Raw genomic sequence first — 25,051 nt, 5'->3', positions numbered from 1 at the left:
GTAGTTGATATTACTGGTGATGAGTTTTGTTTTGATTAGCTGGAGTTGATATTACTGGTGATGAGTTTTGTTTTGATTAGCTGGAGAGGCAGCACATGCTCTCTCTCTCTCTCTCTCTCTCTCTCTCTCTCTCTCTCTCTCTCTCTCTCTCTCTCTCTCTCTCTCTCTCTCTCTCTCTCTCTCTCTCTCTCTCTCACACACACACACACACACACACACACACAGTCCATTTCACCATAATAGCAAACATTTTCCAGCACAGTTGTTATCAATTTTAAGAATGGAATAAAGCCATTAAACTATGTATTACTGTGAAACCCTTTACCGAATCTTGGCATTTCGAAACCTGGACAAGCCATTTTTTTTTTTTTTTTGTTTTTTTTTTTGTTTTTTTTTTTGCTAACAAAAAGCACATTGCTATTACTGTTTTCAGATATCTCATAAAAAATGGTTAACAGAACACAAATTTTTTTCACCCAACTCGGGAATTCCGTGATTTAAAAATCACAGAATTCCCGAGTTGGGTGATGATCGCTAATTGCATGTAATTTTAGAGGATCGAAATGCTTCAAAAAATTGCATATATCATATCAGTATTATTGTTGTCATAATAAGTGACTGTAATACAGAACTTCTGTTTATTTTTAATTTAAGATAATTATTTTGTTATTCCCCAGTAGCGGTGTAGCCTGAAACGTAAGTTTGATGAGCTGGACCATGCTTCTGTTTTCCATTCACTGGTTGATTTGCAGCATCAGAATCAGTCAAAGAAGGCAGACGTCCATCGACGGTCACATCAACGCCATACCTTCACTTCTCTTAAGCCAACTACAGTTAATCATACCTCTACGACAGCAACTACAACCATCACCACGGCGCCCACAACAACAAAAGCAAATTCCTCCAATAGTGAGGGGGATTATCAGCTTGTGCAACATGAAGTGTTGTATTCTACCACTAACCAGTATGAGGTTCTGGAATTCCTTGGAAGGGGAACCTTTGGTCAGGTATAATAATATTTAATTCTATCGTTTGTGTCCATTAGTTTTGCATTTGTGTGCTCAACATACGTTACCTGATTTCCTTTAAAGTCTGTTCAAGTCATTCTGAAGGAGCGCTGCATGGTACTGATCAGTAACGACTCTGCCAATCTTTACGTTCTCTTCTGTCCTTTTGTTAATGTCATTTATGAAAAGTAGAAACAAAAGTGGTCCAAGAACCAATCCTTTAGGGACCCCACTCCCGACCTTACACTGATGTGAAGAATATCCATTAATTATTGCCTTCTGCCCTGCAGCCACACAGAAATCCATATTAGAATTTTTACCAGTAATCCCAACCTCTTCAAGCTTATACAGTAACCTCTCATGAGGGACCAAGTTAAATGCTATGTTGAAATTCTCTAAATCCAGCTCATGAGTAACTCTATCAATAGAATTTCAACATAGTTCTACGTGTAGGACACACAGCATAGCCTCAATAAAGCCATGTTGTGTGTCCTTCAGAATGCCATATCTGTCTTAATGCCCCTGTACTGCACTTTTAATCACTGCCTCTAAGATTTTTCCTACCACTGAAGTCAGACTAACTGGTCTGTAGGCCCCAGGTGCCAAGCGTTTCCATGGACAAGTGATTCTTGTGCATTTATAGAGCATTTTTCTTCCCTGCGACTGAGTTTTTCTTGTTTTCTTTGTTACTTATTAAACTTTTCTGTTAAGAAGCTCTATTTTCTTTTAAGCACTAAGAAGAGAGCCCAGAAGAAGGAAAGTATACCCTTTTCTTTATTTAACTAGTCGTACTGACTGTACGCTTAGCCACCAAGTAGCACTGCTCCTGCCTCCCTGTGGCATGGCTGGTAACCTGGGTGGTAAAGATAAATCCCAGGGCCAAAAGGAGCCATCATAGGTAGAAATAGTTACCACTTTTAGAGCCTTCAAGCTCAAGACAAGAAACTTCTGAATAATCACGACTGTGTTCAATCTTAAAAGACTTTGGAGAGAAGCAGTGTCATAATGATCTACCAGATTTTCTGGTGATACATCCACCCAACTTGTGGGCAAGTTAACACCATTCTTAATTCAAAAACATTTAAAATCAATAGCCAGATCACCAAAAATGGTGAAAAGATTGTAATCCAGAGACCTGATTGAAACAGCCACCTTGAAGCATTTTGAGCTGCTGTTAAAAACAACATTTATTGCGTTGCCAGTATCAATTACTTCCCACAAAGCCTTAAATTAATCGAAAGGTGTCATCAGTGAGTGGGGCCTAATTATAATCTCCGAAGAAGAACTACTACTTCTGGAATGCAGCAGTCAGAAAGTAATAAATGTGAAAAGGATCATGACTAAAAAAAATGGAAATCGCACTTCAGCTAGACCCATCATTTTGATATTTAGCAGTCCAGACTTACCAGTTGAAGCTGGATATTTAAACTGTCGGATTCAACGTTACATTCCGAATCCAGTTTGTTGCTTTAAATGTCAGAAATACGGCCATTCCCAGCAGGTATGTCATATGTCCCATCTACTGATCTAAAGAGCATAATGAAGCAGGTTGCTCATTCACAACCCCTGTTTGTCCAAACTGCAAAGCAAACCATTCAGCCTTTTCTAAAACTTGTGAACTATGGATAACAGGAAAGAAAATTCAAAATAGAAAATAAAGTCATGTTTCCTGAGGCACATAGGCAAGTTATGTTGAGCATGCCTTGTAGTTGTTCTTATGTAGCTCGCACTCGAAACTTTGTTTTTACTGCAGGACAAATGGATATATCAGTTCGCCTAACGCCTTCCTAGTGAACTGGCTTAAATCTACACTTTTAACCTCAGAAAAAGATAATTCTCCAAAGCAAACTAGCGAAGCTGCAAATTCTTCAATCAGCATCCCTATTGATAATTCATCCCCAGTTGAAATAGAAAATTAAAATCTGACATAGGCACCAAAACATGGAAACTGCCACCAACAGTATGAATGTAGGTGAGCTTTTACACAATGAAGAGCCTCATTTTAGAGTTCCATGTAAATGACACCATGGATTCTGGACACCCCTTTTTCCTGAAAAAAAAAAAAAAAAAAAAAAAACAGGACAGAAATGTCCACTTTCAAAAAACAGTCGGACCAACCAGCTACAACCTAAATAATGCCTAACATCATACAGTGAAACTGGAGAGAACTAATTCTGATGACTTAAAAGATTTACTAATTCAGTTTAATCCAATAGGATTATGTCTTCAGGAAACTTTGTTACCCTCACAAGCGCATCAAAATTTACAAATTACATCATATATAAGAAAGGATGGGTCTCAGAATCTCCTGCCTGTGGAGGAGTAGCTTTGCTTGTGAAATCAAATATACCCTCCAGGCACATTCAGTTACAAAGTAATCTAGAAGTCATGGCAGCACATTTCTATCAGTATATCAATAACCCTGGCATCTATATACATTCCACCTTCTCAACCATTTTCCAATATAGACCTGGATAATCTGATTATGCAACTCCCATCTCTAATCTGCCTTTTTGGCGACTTCAGTGGCTACCATTATGGGGGTCGACTGCGATTGACACGAGGCAAATCGATCAAAACATTCATGAATAATAACTATACTAAATTCTGGATCTTCCATCTATATTCACCTACCTACAGAATCTACCTCTGCAATAGACTTATCAATCTCTTCACCATCAATTTTTCCAAGTATGACACGGCCAGTGACAAACTAGTGCCAAACGATCCTCTAAACTAGTGGTGTCCAACCTACGGCCCGAGGGTCGTATCCAGCCCACTAATAATTTTTATGTGGCCCACACAGAAAGGGAACTAAAATAGCATTTTAGACAGTCGCACCACTGCATGTACAGACATGCAAGTGTTGAGCTCGATTGTATCAAACGTGTACATGTAGTCCAGTGCAGTCATGTGTATGCTAATACAGTTATGGACATATCATTCTTTTCATATTGTGAAATTCTACTATTTTGATATAACTTGTTCATTGTATTGAATTATTATTAATTTGTACTGAAGTAAAAAATTATCATTAAAAATGCTCCAAAAAAAGAAAGTCGATTTGGAACGTTGTGGTTTTAATGAAAGCTGGACTGAAGACTATTTCTTTGTTGAGTTCGATGAAAAAAAGCGCTGTGTTTGGCGTTTTAGGAGACTGTCAGTTTTTAAAGAATATAATTTAAAATGACACTATGATTCCAAGTAACTGTTATGATCAATATAAAGGAGTGTTGCGAAAAGAAAAGTGTTCAAGGTTACCAGACAAATTAAGAAAACAACAAAACACAAGGAAAACGTATCATTCAAGAAATTTATCTGATGTAAGTGCCAGTTATCAAGTTGCACATTTGATTGCTTTTGAAAGTAAACCTTCCAGTGATTGCGAATTTATTAAAAGTTGTGAAAGAAATTTGTCTGGAGAAACAAACAATTATGTGAAGAGTAGAAGATATTGGAAAGAATTTGTTCAACTTTTAGAAAACATAAAACATGACACAGTTTAAAGAAACAAATTATTTTAGTGTTTAAAGAAAATGAAATACAGTCAAACTTGGTTATAGAGACCGACAAATGTTTCTCGTTATAACCGTTACTTGCTATATCCATGATAGCTGAGATGAGGAAACCCCTGGAGCCTTTAAACAATGAACACTTTATATCAGTGATGAGTTAAATCTACCTCCTATTTTTTTAAATTCCCAATAACAGGATAAAAAGATAGATTCAAAAAACAAAAGAATATTAGAGAGAAAAAAATAATATAAGTATATACCTACATATTATTTGTATTAATATGCTTGTATAAACTACAAGACACTTAATATTAAACACAATTTATTTATCTGTAATTTTAAAACCATACACTTAATACTAAACACAATTTATCTCTGTAATTAAAAGGCGCCTCCATAGCCTGGTGGGCAGGAGCAACAGCGCGTAGCACATGCTTCTTGGTTAGACTGGGGTTCGAGCCCGTGACTACCAATTACGGAGGATGCGGAAAGGTGAGGGATGACCACGGCATATCTCTGGAGCAATATGGCCTTAGTTGCTAATGCTCCTAAAAAAAACCAAAACAACAACATATTACAAAAAAAAACTGTAATTAAAAACAATACTATTTAATAATAAACACAATTTCGATTAGTTTTTATTTATGAATCTTAAAATTGATGTTTGTTTTAAAGATTTCACTTTGATATTTCTGGAGTTTCCCGTTAAAACACTCAACGTTAAAAGTCTCATTATTTGCTTCAGTTCCTTCAAAAAAATTGACTAATGTGTCCATTGCACCTTGAGCTTGTGAGATTTTCGGCACTGATTTTGATTCACTTTCAGTTGTCATTATATCATCACAGTCATTGTCGTTATTGTCTTTGTTGAGCACAGCATCTACAGTGTCACTCTCTGAGCACAGCATCTACAATGCCTTTGTCCTGATGACATGTTATTATTATGGATCACCGACCGGGCTAGCCGGGTGGGTAAAGTGCTTGCCTAGCAACCCAAAGGTTGCGGGTTCGAATCTCACCTCGGGCTTGGATCAGAGTAAAAAAATGCAAAAACTTTGGGATGTGCATTATGGCCACAGAAGTCGATGCGCCAACAACTAACAAAAAAAAAAAAAAAAAAATTATAGATCTTTACCATCTAGGGCTAAGGGGTCATTCCCAAAAATAATTCAGAATTTTCTATGTCACTGCTGTTTTCAGGTCCGCTATCAAAACATACTGTCTACATCCCATATTCAAGAAGAAAGGGTACTACAGGAATCTATACTCGGTGCGATGTTATTCACAATTCAAGTCAACAACATGACTCAACACATCCCAGAACTGTTGAGGCTTACATGTATGTTGGTGATCTCACCATCTCCTGTCAGTCACAAAGCATGAATGTCATCGAGCGTCAACTCCAGCTTGCCATAAACAAAATTGAATCCTGGACCTCGCCCAATGGATACCGATTAGTATTCCAAATACTAAAACAGAAATCTACCACTGCTCATTTTTTGTAAGTAACATGCTCTTCATCCCCATCCTGATCTACAGCTAAACAATAGTCAGATACCATTAGTAAACAGGTTTCTGGGCCTGATATTAGATACAAAACTAAATTTCCGAGCACATGTCACTCCTCTATGTGCTGTTTGTCTAAAACAGTTGAATATACTTCTGTCAGTCTCATCCATGTCATGGGGAGCTGATCAGTACACCTTAATCCACCTGTACAAGTTGCTGATCCATTCACGCTGAGATTATGGTTCTCCAATATATGACTTAGCTAGGAGAAGTACATTAGAACGACTAAACATCATCCAGCACAGTGCTCTGAGATCAGCCTTGGGACCTGCAGGACTTCTCCAGTTCAAAACCTTTATGTTGAAGCACATGATTCTCCATTAAACCTATGAAGAAAAACATTGCTGTCTCGCTAAGATCCAGAGGTTCCCCTCACATCGTTGTTTTGAGTATCTGTCGGGATCCTTTTTTATGATAATAAGCCAAATTAAAATCGACTTGCGGCACTCAGACTAAGAGAAATTCTTCAAACTTGGATCATTGATTTAAGTAAAATTTCTCTGGATAGAACTTTTCCTCTTCCACCTTGGTTTTATGCTCCCGCCTCTCGTGATGATTACTTTCATCAATAGGGGAAGAATGCTTTATCTTCTTCCAATATCAGACAGTTGCATGCGGCTCACACCACCCTGAACTCCAGTGCTTGTACAGTATATACACAAATGGCTCGAAAACTGACAATGCTCTAGGTGCTGCAGCAGTCTTTCCTTCATTCACAGTTACTGCTTCATTATCAGCTGAATGCAGTATATTTACTGCCGAACTGGATGCTTTAACGCTAGCACTTGACCAGATTGTTGAATTTTTCCCTCTCTACACAGACTCCCTCAATGCGGCCTTTGCCATAAAGGAGAATTTCTCATCCTACACTGAAAACCAGTACACCTTAATTTGCTGCAAGAGAATAACTGACATTGAATGTCAGTTATTCTCTTGCAGCAAATCCAACCAATCCGTGTCATTTTGCTAGATCCTGGAACATTTCCAGGATCTAGCAAAATGGCACTCTCATTTTCTGGAATTCCAGGAAATGAGAGTGCCTATCTTGCTGCTAAATAACCTATTCCCACACTCTTACAACAACATCAGGTTCCTTATATGGATTAAAACTCTATAATTCACAAGGCATGTTACCATTACTGGTCACAGATACGATAAAGTAATACTGCCAACAAACTTTACCAGATAAAAGAAAATCCAAAGTTGTAGCTCTCCAGGTTCAGGCAGAACAGATGAGAATAAGTGGTACTGGCATGACTGAGAATTGGGCACACTCATCTTACACACCTGTTTTTGTTATCGGGAGAAAATCCACCCCAGTGCACATTCTATCATACTCAACTCATTGTCACTTTCTGGTAGACTGTTGATTTTACTTCTCCATCCACTCTAGACCTTCCAGTCATCTGGCAGATTGAATAAAGCTCAGACTCAGTTTCCTTGGAAATCATACAAACATATAACTCTTAATATATTTGAAGCATATTAGCCTGTATTCATTAATATAATTAAATATATATATTTTATTAAATAAACTGCGAGAGACACAGTTTGGCCTCAAGTAGCTCTTGTGTTGTTAAACATTATATCAACAACAACAGCTAATTTGTAGTTCCCAGCTTCACTCTTAGAACAGTTTTTATATACCGATGAGCCAAAACATTATGACCAGCGAGTCGTTATGCAAATTGAAGCAACTGCAGATGAACTATGGTGCTGGTTGGGACACAGTATAAAAAACACCTAATACTGAGCTCTGTTAATCAGTGTTACTCTTGTTCTTCAGATGGGAAAGGCAGCGGACTTAGTGAGTTTGACAAAGGCCAAATTGTAATGGCCAGATGACTGGGTTAGAGCATATCTGAAGCAGCACAGCTGGTGGGGTGCTCACGGTCAGCTATGGTTAGTACCTACCAAAAGTGGTCTGAGGAGAGGGAACCCATGAACTGCTGGCGAGGTGTTGGACGACCACTACAGCTCATCAGTGCCCGAGGTGAGCGAAGGCTCTCCTGGATGGTACATGGTAACAGAAGGGTGATTGTGGTGCAACTCTTCGGTAATTGGAATGCTGGTGATGGGAGTAATGTGTCACAACACACAGTAGATCGAACCCTGCTGAAAATGGCTCTGCATAGCCGCAGGCCACTCTGAGTGCCCACGCTAATCACGGTTCACCGGCAGCAGCGCCTACAAAGGGCACACAAAAAGGCACACAAAAGAGACGGCAAAGACAGTAGCCACTGGCAGAGGTGAAAGTGATTCTTGCACTGCTTCTATTGGAATGAGCAGAAGCCTGGAAAACAAGATGCAGGATATTTCAGAGACTGCTGGGAGGCATTGCGGTACAAGTAAACACATGGGTTGTGTTAGGGTAGCTAAGAATAGGAACAGGTGCATGTATACTTGCGTGTACACCAACGCTAGGAGTTTTGTAAATAAATTTGATGAATTTGAGGTATTGCTCAAAGCATCAAAGGCGGATATTGTTGGGATATCAGAGACGTGGTGTCACACAGATATAAGGAATGCAGAACTGGAATTTGGGGAGTACAACGTCTACAGAAAGGATAGACAGGATAAGAAGGGGTTATGCTATTAGTTAAGAAACACATAAAATCCAAGGAAATGAAGCCAGTCGACATCGCTGGACAGTGCAGTGTCGAGTCAGTTTAGTGTGACATAAGCATTGGGAGAGCAAAATTGAGAGTAGGGGCGTGCTATAGGCCTAATGACTCTGATGAGTATAATAAGAAGATGTACAGGGAAATAGAGTGGGCCAGTAAATCAGGGAGTCTTATAAATAATGGGGGATTTTAATTTCCCAGATATTGACTGATTATTGGATGATTGTTTTCTAAATCAGCATGTTCGGGAGGCAATTAGAGGAAGTTATTTACTTGATCTGATTATCAGTAGTGATTCTTCATGCATTAAGAATCTGCAGATAAAGGAACTACTAGGTGGCAGTGATCACAGTGTGGTGAAGTGGGATTTACTCAAAGAGGTAACCACCATCAGGGGTAAAGGGAAGGGTTATTGCTTTCTTAAAGGCGACTACGATGGTCTGAGACAGTATTTAAATTCTGTACAGTGGGACCAACTGGTTATGTTACCAACAGCAAATTCAAAATGTTAAGCATTCAAAGAACTTATCTTGGAAGCTACTAGGCTTTACATACCAACTAAGAAATATTTTTCAAGGTTTAGGCCTAAATGGATGTCAGATGAACTAATCAGACATATGGCAGAGAAGAAAAATGCATGGGATACATATAAATTAACACGTGACACAGAAGCCTATGATAGATATAAGCTGGTCTGTAACCAAGTCACAAAGGAGGTTAGGCAGGCAATGGCAGATTATGAGAAATCTTGGCAAAGGATGCAAAGAAAAACAGCAAAGAGTTCTTTACTTATGTAAACTCTAGAAGGAAGGGGATGAATCAGATTGGTCCACTTGATATCGATGGTTCAACTAAATGAATATTTTGCATCGACATTCACACACGAGGAGTTATTCAGCGAGGGGAATGCCAGAGATGTATTCAACTCTGGCGGTAAGCTGGATAATCCTGTAATAACTGAGAGTAAAGTGGAGGAGAAATTGTTGAAGATAAACACAAGAAAGGCACTTGGGGTGGATGGGATCTATCCAGTTATATTAAAGAAGGCAGCAAAGGAAGTAAGCAAACCCTTAGCCATAATTATGAGAGCTTCCTTGGACTCAGGGGAGGTACACATAGACTGGAGATGTGCAATTGTGACCCCAATTCACAAAGGAGGATCAAAGGCTGACACAAGTAATTATAGACCTGTGAGTTTAACTTCTGTTCCAGGAAAATTAATGGAGGCACTGGTTAAGAAGCAATGCAGGATCATCTAGACAAGACTTCAGTTATAGCTCGGACACAGCATGGTTTTGTTAAGCGAAAGTCTTGCCTGACCAATTTTATTGGATACTATGATGCAGTCACAAAAGAGCTGGATGCAGGGAATAAATTTGATATTATATACTTGGATCTTAGAAAGGCTTTTGATACTGTTGCACATGGAAGACTGCTGCACAAATTGGAGCAGTGTGGCATTGGAGGCAAATTGCTGCTATGGATAAAGGGGTGGTTGAGGGGGAGAAGACAGAGAGTGATAATCAATGGACACTGCTCATCGTGGACTAGTTATTAGTGGAGTCCTTCAGGGTTCAGTGTTCTGTCCATTATTGTTTTCTGTATTTATAAATAATATTGATGATGGTATATCAAGCTTAATGTCCAAGTTTGCACATGATACAAAGGTTGGCAGGGTTGTTAAGGACACTACTGACGCTATGCTGACGCAACAGGATCTGGAAAGGTTTAGCAGATGGGCTGAGAGGTGGCAAATGAAGTTTAACATTGACAAATGTAAAGTACTACATATGGGAAACTGCAACCCCAGAGCAACGTATCAACTCTGTGGTACTACACTGACAGTGGTAGAGAATGAAAAGGACCTGGAGATAATTGTGCAGGCAGATATGAAGTTCTCTGAGCAGTGCAGATGGTCTGCAAGAGTAGCTCATGGTGCCTTGTCAATGATACACAGGAATTTTTCTAGCAGGGATAAGGAGGTGATTATTCCCTTGTATAAGGCAATGGTCAGGCCACACCTTGAGTACTGTATATAGGTCTGGAGGCCTCATTTCAAGAAGGTTGTAGAGCTGCTGGAATGAGTACAGAGAAAGGCAACAAGATTAGTGAATGGAACTAAGGGTTGCTCTTACGAAGAAAGGCTTAAGTTTTGCAAATTACAGTGTCTGGAGACTAGGCACCGGCAAGGTGATCTGATAGAGGTGTATAAAGCCTTGAATGGTTTGATCATGCTCAATGCTGATGGGATTTTTCCTCTTGCTCAGAATAATCACCTGAGAGGGCATAAATTCAAATTGAGGAAAGACATGTAGGATAGATGTGTGGAAATTTGCCTTTAGCCAGCAGGTAGTTGGTTGGTGGAACAGACTTTCATCCCTTGTTGTGGAAGTTGATAGCCTAAATAAATTGAAGTTGCAGCTGGACAGGTATTTTGAACGAACGGAGGGGTGAAGTGGAAGTGTGTGTTTTTTTTTTTTTTTTTTTGGCTGATGCTGCATAAGCTTGCTTTCTTGCATCATATGCCTCTATTAATGCTAAGACTAAGGAGACTAAAAGTTCAATAAATCAAAGAATGTGTTTTGTCGTATTTTTTATTAACAAAGAATGAATTTTAAATTTAAAATTTTTTTTTTTTTCAATATTTCTCACATGTCTGACGGAAGGAAATGACTCTCTGGTTATGAATACTGAAAAAGAAAAAATAAATAAAAGCGACCAAATAAATAAAGCAAGAAGTTCCGATTACCAGGTTTCTGGGCATCCAGCCACAACCAGGTCCATCAGTTTTATTTTCCTTAAGCTAGTAATTACTACTATTGATGAAGAAACTGAAACACTTGAATTATTACCTGTCCAAGATGTTGAAATTACAATTCAGCAAGAGAGACTAGGTGCAAGTGAAGCAAATTCAGATGAAGAGGAAAGTGAAGATCACAATAGTAGTATACAAGGTCAGCTAATTTCACTTAGTGATACTGTTAAACGGCCACAAATTTTAAATAATAAAATAATAATGATGTTAGTTGAAAAGAAACCAGAACAATTAAAAAAAATTAGATTTTTCAAAAGATAAAAGATAATAAAAGAAGAAAATTTTCTATTGAATATTGCACTAAAAATTACAAAACTGTGAATGACTTTCATGTAATTGGTTACTGTATTTGATTTTGCAAAATGCTGTCTTTTGTTATAATTGTAATATATATAGTTTAATTTTAATATTAATTAATAATAACTATTAATTTTAATATTAAAATTTAATAATATTAATTGTGATATTTTAAGTTCATAGTTTTATATTACTGTCTACAGCCAAATCAAAATAAATGCTTTTTTTTTTTTTTTTTTTTTAAATATTTACTTCGTGTATCCTAATACAGTAGACTCTCGATTTTCCGGGATAGATGGTAAAATAAAAATCATGGATAATCGATTTCCCGGTTAATCCAAAAATATAGTAAGTCCCCAACATACGTTCTAGGACTTCTTACGTAAGTCGACTTTTACGTAACCAGGGAATGACTAATAAAATATTGCTCCTATATCCGTGATATGCCTAAATTATGAAAACCTCATAATATCTTGAGAAGAATGAAGAAAAATAATTATATATTTTTCAATTAGTTAGTTATATTTTTTAATTAGTTCAATTAAATACTTTATTTGGGAACAGTGGTGAAGTTGTTGGAGTGGCACATACGAAAAGGAAGAAATTGTACAGTAAAAACTGATATGTATTTCGTAGGCTTGGTTACCATAGTTGACTTCATTAGTGCCAATCCCTTTACCTCTTGTGTATTCTGTCTTTTTCCTTTATTATTAGATTTACTTGTACCACTGTCACTTATTCTCTTAGTCGGCACCATGATAACAGTCAAAATGAAATTTTATGTAAAGAATTTCTCAGGGTTAAGGCAAAAACTCACCATTATCACCCCACGCAAGTTCACATTTTACTAATGAAGGGATCCTCTTACCAAGAGAGGCCTAAGTTCTGTAAATTGCAGTGGCTGGAGACTAGGCACCTGTGCAGTGATCTGATTGAGGTGTATAAGGCCTTGAATGGGTTGAGCACGCTGAATTCTGATGGGATCCTTCCACTTGTTCAGATTACGAGCCTAAGGGGGCATAAATTCAAATTAAGAAAAGACAGATGTAGAATAAATGTGCGGAAATTTGCCTTTAGCCACCGGGTGGTTAATTGCTGGAACAAACTTCCATCTGTCGTTGTGGAAGTTGATAGATTAAATAAATTTAAGGAGGAACTGGACAGGCATTTGGAGAGAATGGTGTTTTTTTTTTTTTTTTTTTTTTTTTGGCTGATGCTGCATTAGCTCATATACTTGCTTGCTTTCTTGCATCATATGCCACTTCTACTACTACTATTAAGCTGTAGCTTTCCTAATACTTTACAAATTTAAAATTTACAATAGGGATACAATACTTTTAATCATGGGTGAAATTAAATTTAAACTACCCAACAAAAGTCGTGCCAAAATATTGATAGCAAAGGATATCTGAATATTAAGCTGTAGCTTTCCAAATACTTAACTAGATGCAAAAATAAACTAACCTATGTCACGTAGGTTAGTTTATTCCTATAGTGACTAGAACCCATAGTTGGTTATAGTCACTATAGGATTCAAATTATATATTAACTTCAGTTTAGTGTATTAAAATAAAAAAATCTCAAATTCATTTCAAAAACTAACCTGCAATTAAGAGCTTCGTAAATATGTAGCCATATGCTGCAACCTTGCTCTGAGACATATATCTTATATTGTAGCCAAAGCACTAAATATTTAATTGATTGAAGGATTGAGTGGGGCAGTAAAGTGGATGTACAGTAAAGAAATGTTCTCAGTTCATGTATATCAAGTTGTTACTACTTGCTGGTTATATTAATTACAGCAACAATGTGAAATACTGTTGTCTTTCAAATGGGTAAATCAGGCAAATGAATTAAGTGAATATCAAAATTGTTGACTGAATACTATATCTGAAATACGTGTTGTGATTTGTTTATTTTGTTCAATCACAGTAGATCTGTGAAAAATCCATGTTGCATTTCATTTTTTTTTAAAATCCAGGAGAAAATGTAATTATAGTATTACAAAACATGGAATGAATGTTATGTTATGAGGTATCTGCAGTGATATGAAAATAATTATTTTTATACATTAACAATTAATTAGCTATTTACCTTTTACTTCTGTGAATCATAGAAAAAGGAAAAATGCAATTAAGAAAACATTGAATGCACTTGAAATGTAACATGTTGCATTACATTACTTAACTTGTTAGATTATAAATTGAAGACTTATAAGTAGAAGATTTCGATAACTGGCAGTATAAATGAGATCTACTTATCTTACTCGTATTGTTTTAGTGATATTTTGCTGAATTTTTGTTTCAGAAATATATATTATTTCAAATTTACACTATATATTTGCTCTTTCTTTTCAGGTGGTTAAGTGCTGGAAGAAAGGGACCAATGAAATTGTGGCAATCAAAATCTTGAAAAATCATCCATCATATGCACGTCAAGGACAAATTGAAGTCAGCATTCTTCATCGGCTCAGCCAAGAAAATGCTGATGAGGTAATAATCACCTTTCTACTCCAATTATATTAAATTGTAGTATTCTAAATAGAAATTAATTAAGTAAAAGAGCACACAAGTTAAATTAAACCAGCAAGGTAGTAAAATGACATTTTATTTAAAAAATATTATTTTTAATAATAACATATATACATGACATTACTGGTGTGTGTTTATTGTTCTTCAATTTATTGTATGTGGGATAAACTGTTATGATGTTTGTGTGCTCATGCTCATTCCAAGCCCTAATTCAGTTACTTTTTAAATGAACTGGAATTATCAACTTTATTTTTTGTTTTTACAGACCAGAACTCGATGGATTTCATATTTTGAGCACTGAACTGAAACTAGTTCCTATTTTTAGTAACTTTAAAATGTAACTTGACTGTTCTTTAAAAGAATAATAAAGTCCTGTTCTTGAAGACCATTACACACATTGGTATACCATCTATTTTGGTCTTTAGCCAACATGTGGTACAATTCTACAGTGGTCCATTGTGTGTTCATTTTTCCATCAAAATGCATTGGGAAATTCATTGGAGAGTCAGTTTTAGTTGCATTCAATACTGTCATAATATGATTGTGGAAATGGTTTCACTTGATTGTTCTGCATTTTCAGCAGAGGACAGGCTAATTTTTAATTAACAAACTACTCAAAAGTTTGTGCTGTGTTCATTTTTTTCCTTTTGCAATGCTACCTCTATTTCAAAGCATTAAATTTGTTTTTCCAAAATTTTAACAGAATTTGATGTTTTTGTTCTTATAATAACAAAAAGAGCATCAGGTTCTGTTATAAACTTTGGTGGGGAGAAATAAACAATGGCTGCTGTGGCCGAACTGTGTTTGTTCATTTAACACATGGAATGTAATAGAACCTCATGCGAACTTGTTCTTTGAATTTTTTAATATAGTGGCTGCACCATGTCAGCTATGTTGCCTACCTTTGCTATGTTGCCATAGCAAAGGTAGGCGAAAAATGTTTGGTAGCACTTTAATAATAAATATAGTTTACTAACTGCTATACAAGGTAGCACAAAACAGTTTTGCATTTTTGATCATCAAGTACACAACACAAGAACATTTCTTAATATGCTCATGCTGACTTTGACACCATCAGAGCTGATTTTCTCCTTCATTTTGCACTGTTTCTCTGACATTTATAAACAATGATATTGTTTCTAAATAAATATCAGAAAATTTTTCTGATATTTATTTAGAAACATTCTGAGTTTCCAGAAAATTACATGACCATTAAGTAAGTGGTGAATTGGTGTGACCATTAACTTCAACTACATAGGATGAGTTGTCATCCTATGCAGCCGAAGCAAAGAAGATTTGGCAGCAGATAAAAAACACAAATCATGTTTACTACAAAGGCCAATAAATAAAATAACACATCAATACAAAAAAAAAAAAAAAAAAAGCATAATTATAAATTATATACAATTACACTAGGGGCTATGAGCTTTCAATGCAGTACTAAAAATAAAACTGCAGATTAGTGATGAATAGAATAGCCTCAACAATTTATTTGCAGCATTGCTGGACTCTTGAATTTATCTTAAAAATAAGGGTATTAATATTTATAGTGGCAAATGATCTATCCATTCTCTGTAATAATTTGTCTAATCATTCCTTAATTTATTAAAACTGCCCAACTTGACAACACCAGAAGGAAATTTGTTTCACTAGTTAGTTACTCTCTAGCAGAAAGCAAATTGTTGAACATCTGTCCTGAGGCCATCCTTTTTTTCAGTTTATGTTCCCTTATGTGAGTTGCCCGAAAAGGAGTAAGGATGTCACCAGCATGTAGTTTACTCAATCACTAAAGCCTTAAGCACTTCATAAGGGCTCCTCTCAGATGTGTAGTTTCCAAGCAACACAATTTATAGAAATAAAGTGTGTCATGGTAATAATATCCATTTTGTTTCCTTGCTAATCTTGTAATTCTTCTCTGTACCCATTTCACTAGTTTCACATCCTTCAAAAATGAAACTTCCATATCAGTACTCAATATTTGGCTTAACCATTGCTTTGTACAGTGGGCTAATCACCTCTTTGTCCCTGCTGGCAAAATTCCTGTGTATTGTTGACACAACCCAGGTACTAGCCTGTCTGCTCAGAAAACTTTGTGTTGGACTGCAAAAAGTCCCCCTTTTTTTTTTTTTTTTTTTTGTAGTATTACCTTGATTGTGATACTACTAACCAGTTAGTATGTTATTCTGGGACTGCTGCCCATATGTAATACCTTGCATTTATCATTGTAAACCTCAGTTGCCGCTTCTCAGCCATCTGCCTAATTTTTTTAGGTCTTGTCATAGTATGAATTGATTACTATCATTAACTCTGCTGATGCCTCTATACCATCAACTTAGGCAATAAGCTTGGTATAGCTTCATCAGCATTGTTAAATACTAAAACAGTAAGGGAAGGGTCCAGCACTGAACCCTGAGGAACTCGACTAATAGCATTAGTCCAAAAAAGAAGAGCAATACCCATTTATAATAACCCTCTGCCTTTTACCATTCAACCATCCCTTTACCCATATCTGTAACTTTTCCTCAGTGGTCCAATTTGTATGGCAGTCTTCATGCTGAGCTGTGTATAAATTAGAAACTGTTTACACTTAAAGTCTCCCTCTGCATTGCCACATAACAAAAGTGTTAACCTATATTTTGCAGCTTTGAAACTTGGAATGGTTTTCTCTTCTTTGAAATGAATGTTCGGCTTGGCATACTCTTCCAAAATAAGCCGATCTCATCAGCATTAAACACTTGACTTGCTAGATAGCCCTCAGTCACAATAACATCCTTTAAAGTTTTCAGGTCCAAATATGCAGCTTCTGTATCTGCACTGACTGCTTCACCTGTTAATTTTAGATTGTGAAGAGTTTGATGTTTTTTAAAATTTCAAACCAACCGTTACTGACCTGAAAGACATCTGCATTGGATGGACCAGCTTCTTCTTCTTGTAAGCAATTAAAAATTTGCAACGTTTTGGTGCAAATAATATCTGAAATAAGAGGCATTCTTTTTTGATTAAGATCAGTTTTTTCTATTAATGGATATTTCACTTTTGTAGTGCTTTTTGCAGCCAATAATGTGGAATAGATAACTGAAATTTTAATTTTTCTCAGCATTTTCCCTAATTCATCAAATGCTAGATTCATTTATGCTGTATTTCTTGACCAGTGTCACAACATTTTCAGTGGTGCCTCTGTAGCCAGGTGGACAGGAGCAGCAGTGCGTAGCATACACTTCTTGATTAGATCGGGGTTCGAGCCCGTGACCACCAAATACAGAGGATGCGGAAAGGTCAGGGAATGACCACCGCATATCCATGGAGCAATATGGCCTTAGTTGCTAATGCTCCTAAAAACCAAATAACAAACAAACAACAACAACATTTTCACCATTTTATAACTCTAACGATTTTTAATTTTTCCTCCAAATTAAAATTTTTCTTTTTTCATTGTTGCTTTCTTCATTTAAGCACTAATTAAACACACACTTTATATACACAAGAAGTATTAAATCAGCAAAAGCAACGCTTACTGCTTAAAATGCTTTATGTTGCATGAACCAGAAAAAGATTCTCTCTGAACCGCTAATGTAGGATAACTGATGAAGGGGTTCCCGAATTAGGAAGCTGTTTCAAAAATAACCGAAGAAACACACCACTGTTCATTGCTATGTTTGGTTACAAGATTCAGTTTTGAATGCCTTTGTAATATTTTTCTAAAGCCCATTTCTGGAGGTCACGACCATAAAACAATAACAACAATTTTCACTTTTTGGTTTATTGGGCTTTTCTGTTAGTGCAGTCTATAAATGGGTTGTAAACTCGATCTTATTGCATTTGCAATAATCCTGGTAAGCTGGAATTTTGTGGGATTTTACGTTATTACTGTGAAATGTGTTTCTCCTTCAATAAAATCTACAATCATGTAAAAAACATAAATAAATTTCCCAAATCTACCACTCATTCCTATTTTTGAAGCTTCGTAAACAAAAATCACAGAGATAGCGAAACTCACCATGCAATCTAAAATTTTGGTATTAAATACCTGACCGCACAATGCAAAACTGCACAATAAAAAACTGTGCAAATTGAGCGATGGTGGTACATTTATTGTATAAATAATTATTTGTTTCTGAATCATATAAGTTACATTATTATGTAACTTATAGTATATTTTGTATTATTTTAAAATTATTTTATTTTACATTACAATTGCTTATACAGTAGACCTCAGTTATAACAAGTGCCACATGACCGGGTAGTTTTTCTTGATGTAGCCATTATTTGTAATACCAATGAATGTAAAAATATGCATATATTAATATAATTAAAAGTATTGATATGATGAGTAAAAGTGAATAGGTAAGTGCAAATAAATAAATAAAAGTAAATAAACAGAGCATACATATTTAACTTTTGAGAATAACATAAAAATGCATATAAATAAAAAAAAAATTAAATAAGCAAATAAAAAAGTATTTACAGATGCATCATTAATCACTTCCCTTTGTAAAAGACAATTTAGAAGTTTGGCCTCATTTTTTTCATCATTCATCATTCTCTTAGGTTTCCTTTTATTACCTTAAGTGCATGAAAAACGCCATCAGAAGTGTCACTGTTTTCAAACAATTTCAGTTAATGTGTTCACTGCTGCTTATATTTGCAAGGGTCCTTTCTGTGTTGCTTTGGGGTGCTGGAAAAAGTTGGCACTACTTTTTAGTAAATGGATGGGATTTCCGCTCTGTGAAGAATCATCACTCCAAGTGACACTGGCATCTGTTGTTTGTAGCATTCTAACATCAACAGATGCATTAGAACAAGATTCAGAATCTGCATCACTTAAATAGAATTGTATTGCATTGTCAGATGACATATTATAAAGAGCTGATTCAATATCATCTGCTTCAACATACTGTCCATTCCTGTTCCTTTTCAGTCCTGATGCCCTTTGGCTGTGGTCCAGGCTGTGCAACCCTTTAGTGTAAAATTTTATAGGAAAACACATTTCACACAGAATTTTATCAGTAGATACACACTAAGGATGATATTTTGTTTTCTGCTGGCATCATCTTCAAAAAATTTTGCTTTTTTTTCCTTGTGGAAAATACTAGTCTAAATAAAATAACTTCAACATTAAGCAAAGAACATATGAAACTGTGTGAACCAAGTACACAACTTTTATAGTGCTCTCTAGACAGTGTGATTGATACTAAGCAAAATCCTAGCTCTAATGCAAATATCCCATGTTTCAATCACTGTGCTGCTATTGAACTGTTCTTCATTTCATGTACCCTTCCTTTTACAACACTCATTTACTGACCACATTTGAATGGATGCATAATTGTGTTAAGGTACAAAAATTGTGATTCGTTTGAACCAAGTTTGTGTTCCAGCAGCGAACATGTTAAAGTCTCCACTGTATCCTGAACTTGTAAGCTCAGGATGCTCTGATATGGGTCTATCACAGGGCAAATGTGAGGTGGCATCATGGTTTATGACATTTGGAAAGTGCCTCACAGTATATGCATCCTTAGTGGGCCCTACAGTGGTTCCATTTTAAATTGAAGTGATTTTATTGTTGGCATAATGCAAATGGCATTTTTTAAAATAATTATTTCAAAGCATTATGGCTATGTTCATATTAGCAATTTAATGGGATCCCGAATATCAGCTCTCTGTGTCCAAACAGAGACATTTAAATGGCAGTTATTATCATTGGAAGAATGGCTACCACAGTGGTTCATAAAGTAATATATAATTTTGAATTGTCCTCTCTCATTTAATAATTAGTGTGTATATATATATATATATATAGGTAAATAAAATTTTACCTCCTCCCCACACAGAGAGTGATGCTGAATATAGATCAAAGATACCTGGTCTTTTAATACATAGCTGCCAGCTCTCTGGGCTATGTATTAAATGACCTATTACCTGGTTCCTTTATATAGCTGCGATCTCTTTGGATTTATGACTGGGAATCCCTATTTTTTTACTTGATTACCCTTTTCCTCACCATCACAATATAGTTACTGACAAAGAGTTTTTGTCTTTTTGTAAATACTCAGTTCTTCTCCACCCCCCCCACCACAAAAGAATTATAAAATTATGTTAAAATTGGGTTTTTTAAATTTTGCAAATTTTGCTTTAACTAACAGATTAGCACTCAGTGTGCTTTAATAACATTTCCGTCACGGTTCGTGGTAGAAATGCACAATAATAGCATTCTTCATTGTAATGTGTGATATTTCATCAGACATTATAGTGCAAAGCTAATTAACAGTGGCTTTCAGTAAGATGCTGCACCATCTAGTGGTGTTCACAGACTCAAGGTACTTTTCATTCTGAGGCATCACAACATTATATCAAATATATTAAAATGCCCCTGTCTAATTTCAGATTTTTAAATAAATCTGAAAGTGTTTCGATAAATTTGGTGTTGAAGTTATTTTCATAACACTTATTCCAGCACTAACTTACTAGCAGTACAAACTTTGATGACTTTGTTAATGATTTTGCTAACAGAAAACTTAGAAATCTCTATAAGAGATTTCTCCTAAGATAAAAACTTAGAAATCTCTTATAGAGATTTCTAAGTTTTTATCTTAGAAATTCTAAGAATTTATCTTAGAATTTCTAAGAAATTCTGTAAACTTAGAAATCTCTATTATTCTATTTATAATAGAGATTTTTAAGATAAAAAAGATATTTTTAAAGTTATTTCTAAGATGTATAAAAATTTGTTTGTAGAATTTTATCATTGAATAAAATCATTCAATTCTATTTGAATTATACTTTTTTGTAGGTCTTAAAAACTTAAAAAAAGATTGTGAAGTCAAAACAAGAGGAGGAGGGTCTACTTTTTCTCAGCGAGGAAGTACTTTATGGTTTCATGTGACTATATGGTACACAAGTTCCATTGACCATTGAAAAATGATGTTCTTATAAATGCTGATGTAACACAAATTTCATCATTTGGTAGCACACCATTTTCAAATTTAAAAATTTTTTTCGGCAAGTTTCCAGTACTTTTTGATGTCATTAAAGAAATAGATGAACTCAAATTGATAGCATAGCTTAATTTGAAATAGATGAAGCAGTAGGTGTTTTGTGGCATTATTTTTGTTAGTTTCAGTGTGAACTGTCTACTAAATATTGCTGGAAAGAAGAAAGAATTGATGTACAGTGGCACTTGGTTGGGGAACTGACAAGTGCACAAAAAAAAAAAAAAAAAAAAAAAACATGAAATATAACAAATTAATCCCATGTCATGCTTGGCATCTTAATAATTCCTCACTGCAGTGCTCACGGTGAGAGAATGTTCAGCTAGGTTAGAAAAACAAAAACTGAATTCAGATAGTCTCTTTCTTGTGAAGCTTTGGAAATGATCCTGACAGTTAAGTCTATTTGGAAATTTATTTGGAAATGATCCTGACAGTTAAATAGCAAGGCTATTGTTATGAATAAAATTTTGGCTGATTATTTCTGAAGAGGACAAAGTCTGCAACAGTATCTTTCTTGAATCACTCAAAATTAAACTCAGTTGATGTCTAATACATTGTCCATACAGATATAATACAGTAATGCATAGACAGAAAAATGTTAGGTGAACTAATGTTTAAAAGCATACTATACTGATAAAGAAGCCTATGGCTATATTTTAATATAAAATGTGTATTTTACCAGTGAAATTTAATTTTAAAGTGAAGTGTATAGACTTTTAAAAACCTTTTGCTTTTTCTGAAAAATCTTTTCCTCTTTTTTTTTTTTTTTGGGAAGCACTCCTTTATACAGAGTACATCCTGTTTTTTACTTGTTTTAGTTCAAAAACCTGTTCTCCTCAGCCATCGCCAGCTTTTTGAAAGTCAGGAGTTTGTAGCTGTGCCTCTGAAATGTTCTCCCTTTACAATTGTAAACTTCTTCATAAGTCTTGGAAGTAGTCAGGAAGATTTTCTGCAGTTCAAAAGAAAACTTGTCGGGCTTGTTATTGTTCTTCAATGACTATTTTCTGTGGCTTGGATTCAACAATTATACTCCTTAATTTAATGTAGTACTTACAAAATATTTTCACAATATAAGAAATAAGTAGCTTATTTTGTAAAAGTATTATTAGAATTTAATAATTTTTTGATAAAATTTTTTCCAGTCAGTTTAAATGGCAGCAAGGAAGGCCTGTAGTGTCCTATTGACAATTTATCAAACATTTGTTTGTACAGATAGGGAGATCATAATCCCACTATACAAGAAAATTGTACGACCTCACTTGGAATATTTTATCTAAGTATGGAGACCACAATTTAAAAAAAAAAAAAAAAAAAACCTCAACTTATGGGAGATTACTGTATAAGCTGAATGTGTTGGAATCATGGGTAAGATTCTAAGATGAATTTCAGGGTGGCTACGGGGCAGAAAGCAAAGGGTTATGGTTAATGGTCACTCTATAAATTGTCCAGCGTTAGAAGTGAGGTCCTCCAGGGATTGGTTTTGGGACCTCTGCTGTTTCTGACAAAGGGTTAGAGGCATGATGTCAAAATTGCTAATGATGTGAAGATTCAATGAGTGATTAATGATTAATGCCAAGCAGCACTTCTTCAGGATGACTTGAGTAGATTTCAAGGAAGGATTGCCATAAAAAAAATGACAGCAATGTTTTAATTCAGCAAAATGTTGGTGGAGTTTAATTAAAACCAGTAGACGAAGAAAGAGATTTGGTGGTTAGGATATGAGCATACATGAAGTTCTCTGAGAAATGCAGACGGGAAGTCCCATAGTGTCATATCAGTGATTATCAAACATTTTCTTGCAGAGATAGGGTGATTATAATCCCAGTGTATAAGTTAATTGTAAGATCACACTTGGAATATTGTTTCAAACTGTGGCTTCCATACATAAAAAAAGGCAACAAGCTTCTTGAAAAAGTCCAAATATGGGGAAAAACTTGAGTGTGGGAGTATAGAACTTGGTAACCAGGCATTTTAGAGAGGACCTATTTGAGGCCTATGAGACTCTGAGAACTACAAGACTGAAAAGGGATTGTAAAATTAATGGTGGTGAAATTTTCCTGTTAAAAATGATTTCAGAACCAGAAGCCATAAATTAAAATTACAGAGAAAGAGATTTAGACTGAATTTTAAGAACTTTTATCCAGCAATTTGTTAATTACAAGAATAAGTTACTCCATGGGTAAATTCAGAGGTCATATGAGGGAAATGTGTTGTTTATTTTCTTTTTATTTTGTATATATATTTTTCTATATTTATTTAGATTTTTTTTTTTTTTTTTTTTTTGACCAGTTAAGCAATAACCTGTGGCTTACACTATACAGGTAATTATACACACTGGCCAAAAAAATACAAACCTTTGTATCAAGACAGTCACAGACAGAAGAAATGCAATACGTGTTAATAAATGCAAATAGCTTCAAAAAAAAAAACCCAGTGATGTGGGGTGACGATGAGTTGCCTGTTGCGTATAAAGACCGGGCTGTTCAGCTGCAGTAATCTGAAGTCAGAATGGGGAAAACACATGAATTATCACACTTTGAAAAAGGTCTTATCATGGGTGCACATTTAGCAGGAGCCATGATTCAAAAAACAAAAGGCATAACTGATTTCTCAAAAGCACTCAACTCGGAGGGTTTTTTTAATGACTGGAAAGTAAACAGTTTTTTCATATCTTAACGGGTTAAATTTGGCAGAAAAACAATATTTCAAGAACGAAGCAGTCATACTCTAAGGAGGACTTTGCAGAAAAATAGGACATCCAGTGTGTAGCAAAAACCATCTGAATTCAACCAAGCTCAGAACTGCCCTATTTAAACTCATATCACCATGTGCAGGGAATTAAAGAAATTATGTTGGCAGTCGCCTGCCTATTCTTGTTTGAGAGAAAAACAGAAATATTCGCTTGCAGTGGGTGAAAGTTGTGCAGTCAGATGAATCACAATACAATTTGTTTTGCACTGAAGGTTGACATAGAGTTTGGTGCGAACCTCACAAAGTGATGGACCCTGCTTGCCTTGTTAAGACAACCTAAGCATCTGGTGGTGGCATCATCATAGTATTTAGCAGACCTTTATACCAAACACGACCAAAAGTCTTTGAAATGTCAATAGCAACTGCTTGAGTTTCATCAAACTTTTCCATTCGGCTTATCCAAAGATGGGTAACATAAGCCAGAATATCACCAATGGATTGACATTGATGGAATCCATACTGGTGATTGTTGATCAGATGGAAGATTACTAGATAGTTTGAGTTGACAGTTAATTGTTTTCTCCATTACTTTGGAAAGAGTAGAGGTGATTGCAATGGGACGATAATTGGATGGGAGGGATTTGTCACCCTTTTTAGGAACTGGCTGGATATGAGCAAATTTCCAAGAAAATAAATTCCCAGAAGGATAAACACCTTTGGAATAAGAAAGTGAAAAGAGCCGACGCAGAACAGGTAAGTTCAGGAGCCACAGGTTTTGAGGACAAATGGAGAATTACCATCAGGACATGGAGCTTTCTTAGCATTAAGAACGTTCAAGATCCTTTTCACATCCTTTTGACGAAAGACCACAGGAGGCATTGAATGGAATGTTCTAGGAATGGTGGGAGGTGGCTTACCAAGATCATTAATACATGGGTAGAAATAAAAATAGGATGCTAGCAGGTCAGCTTTATCCTTGGCTGAAGTGGCGATAGAACCTTCTGGTTTAGACAGAG

At 35.6% G+C, this 25,051-nt stretch overlaps 1 protein-coding gene across 4 annotated transcripts in view; it reads left to right on the top strand.

The window, feature by feature from the left end:
* The window catches only part of LOC150077290 (uncharacterized), a 427,304-nt gene that overhangs the window by 76,598 nt on the left and 325,655 nt on the right, over positions 1 to 25,051 (top strand). For all 4 annotated transcript variants that reach the window (XM_090386488.1, XM_090386489.1, XM_090386485.1 and 1 more), the window contains 2 exons: positions 681 to 1,007; positions 14,185 to 14,319. In XM_090386488.1, coding sequence (XP_090242614.1) covers positions 681 to 1,007; positions 14,185 to 14,319 — 462 coding nt within the window. The remainder of the gene's footprint in view (positions 1 to 680; positions 1,008 to 14,184; positions 14,320 to 25,051) is intronic.

This window comes from Mastigoproctus giganteus, chromosome 12 (genome assembly GCF_048544385.1).
Source record: "Mastigoproctus giganteus isolate SK-2022 chromosome 12, ASM4854438v1, whole genome shotgun sequence".
NCBI lineage: Eukaryota > Metazoa > Arthropoda > Arachnida > Uropygi > Thelyphonidae > Mastigoproctus > Mastigoproctus giganteus.
This window is presented reverse-complemented; position numbering and strand designations above follow the sequence as displayed.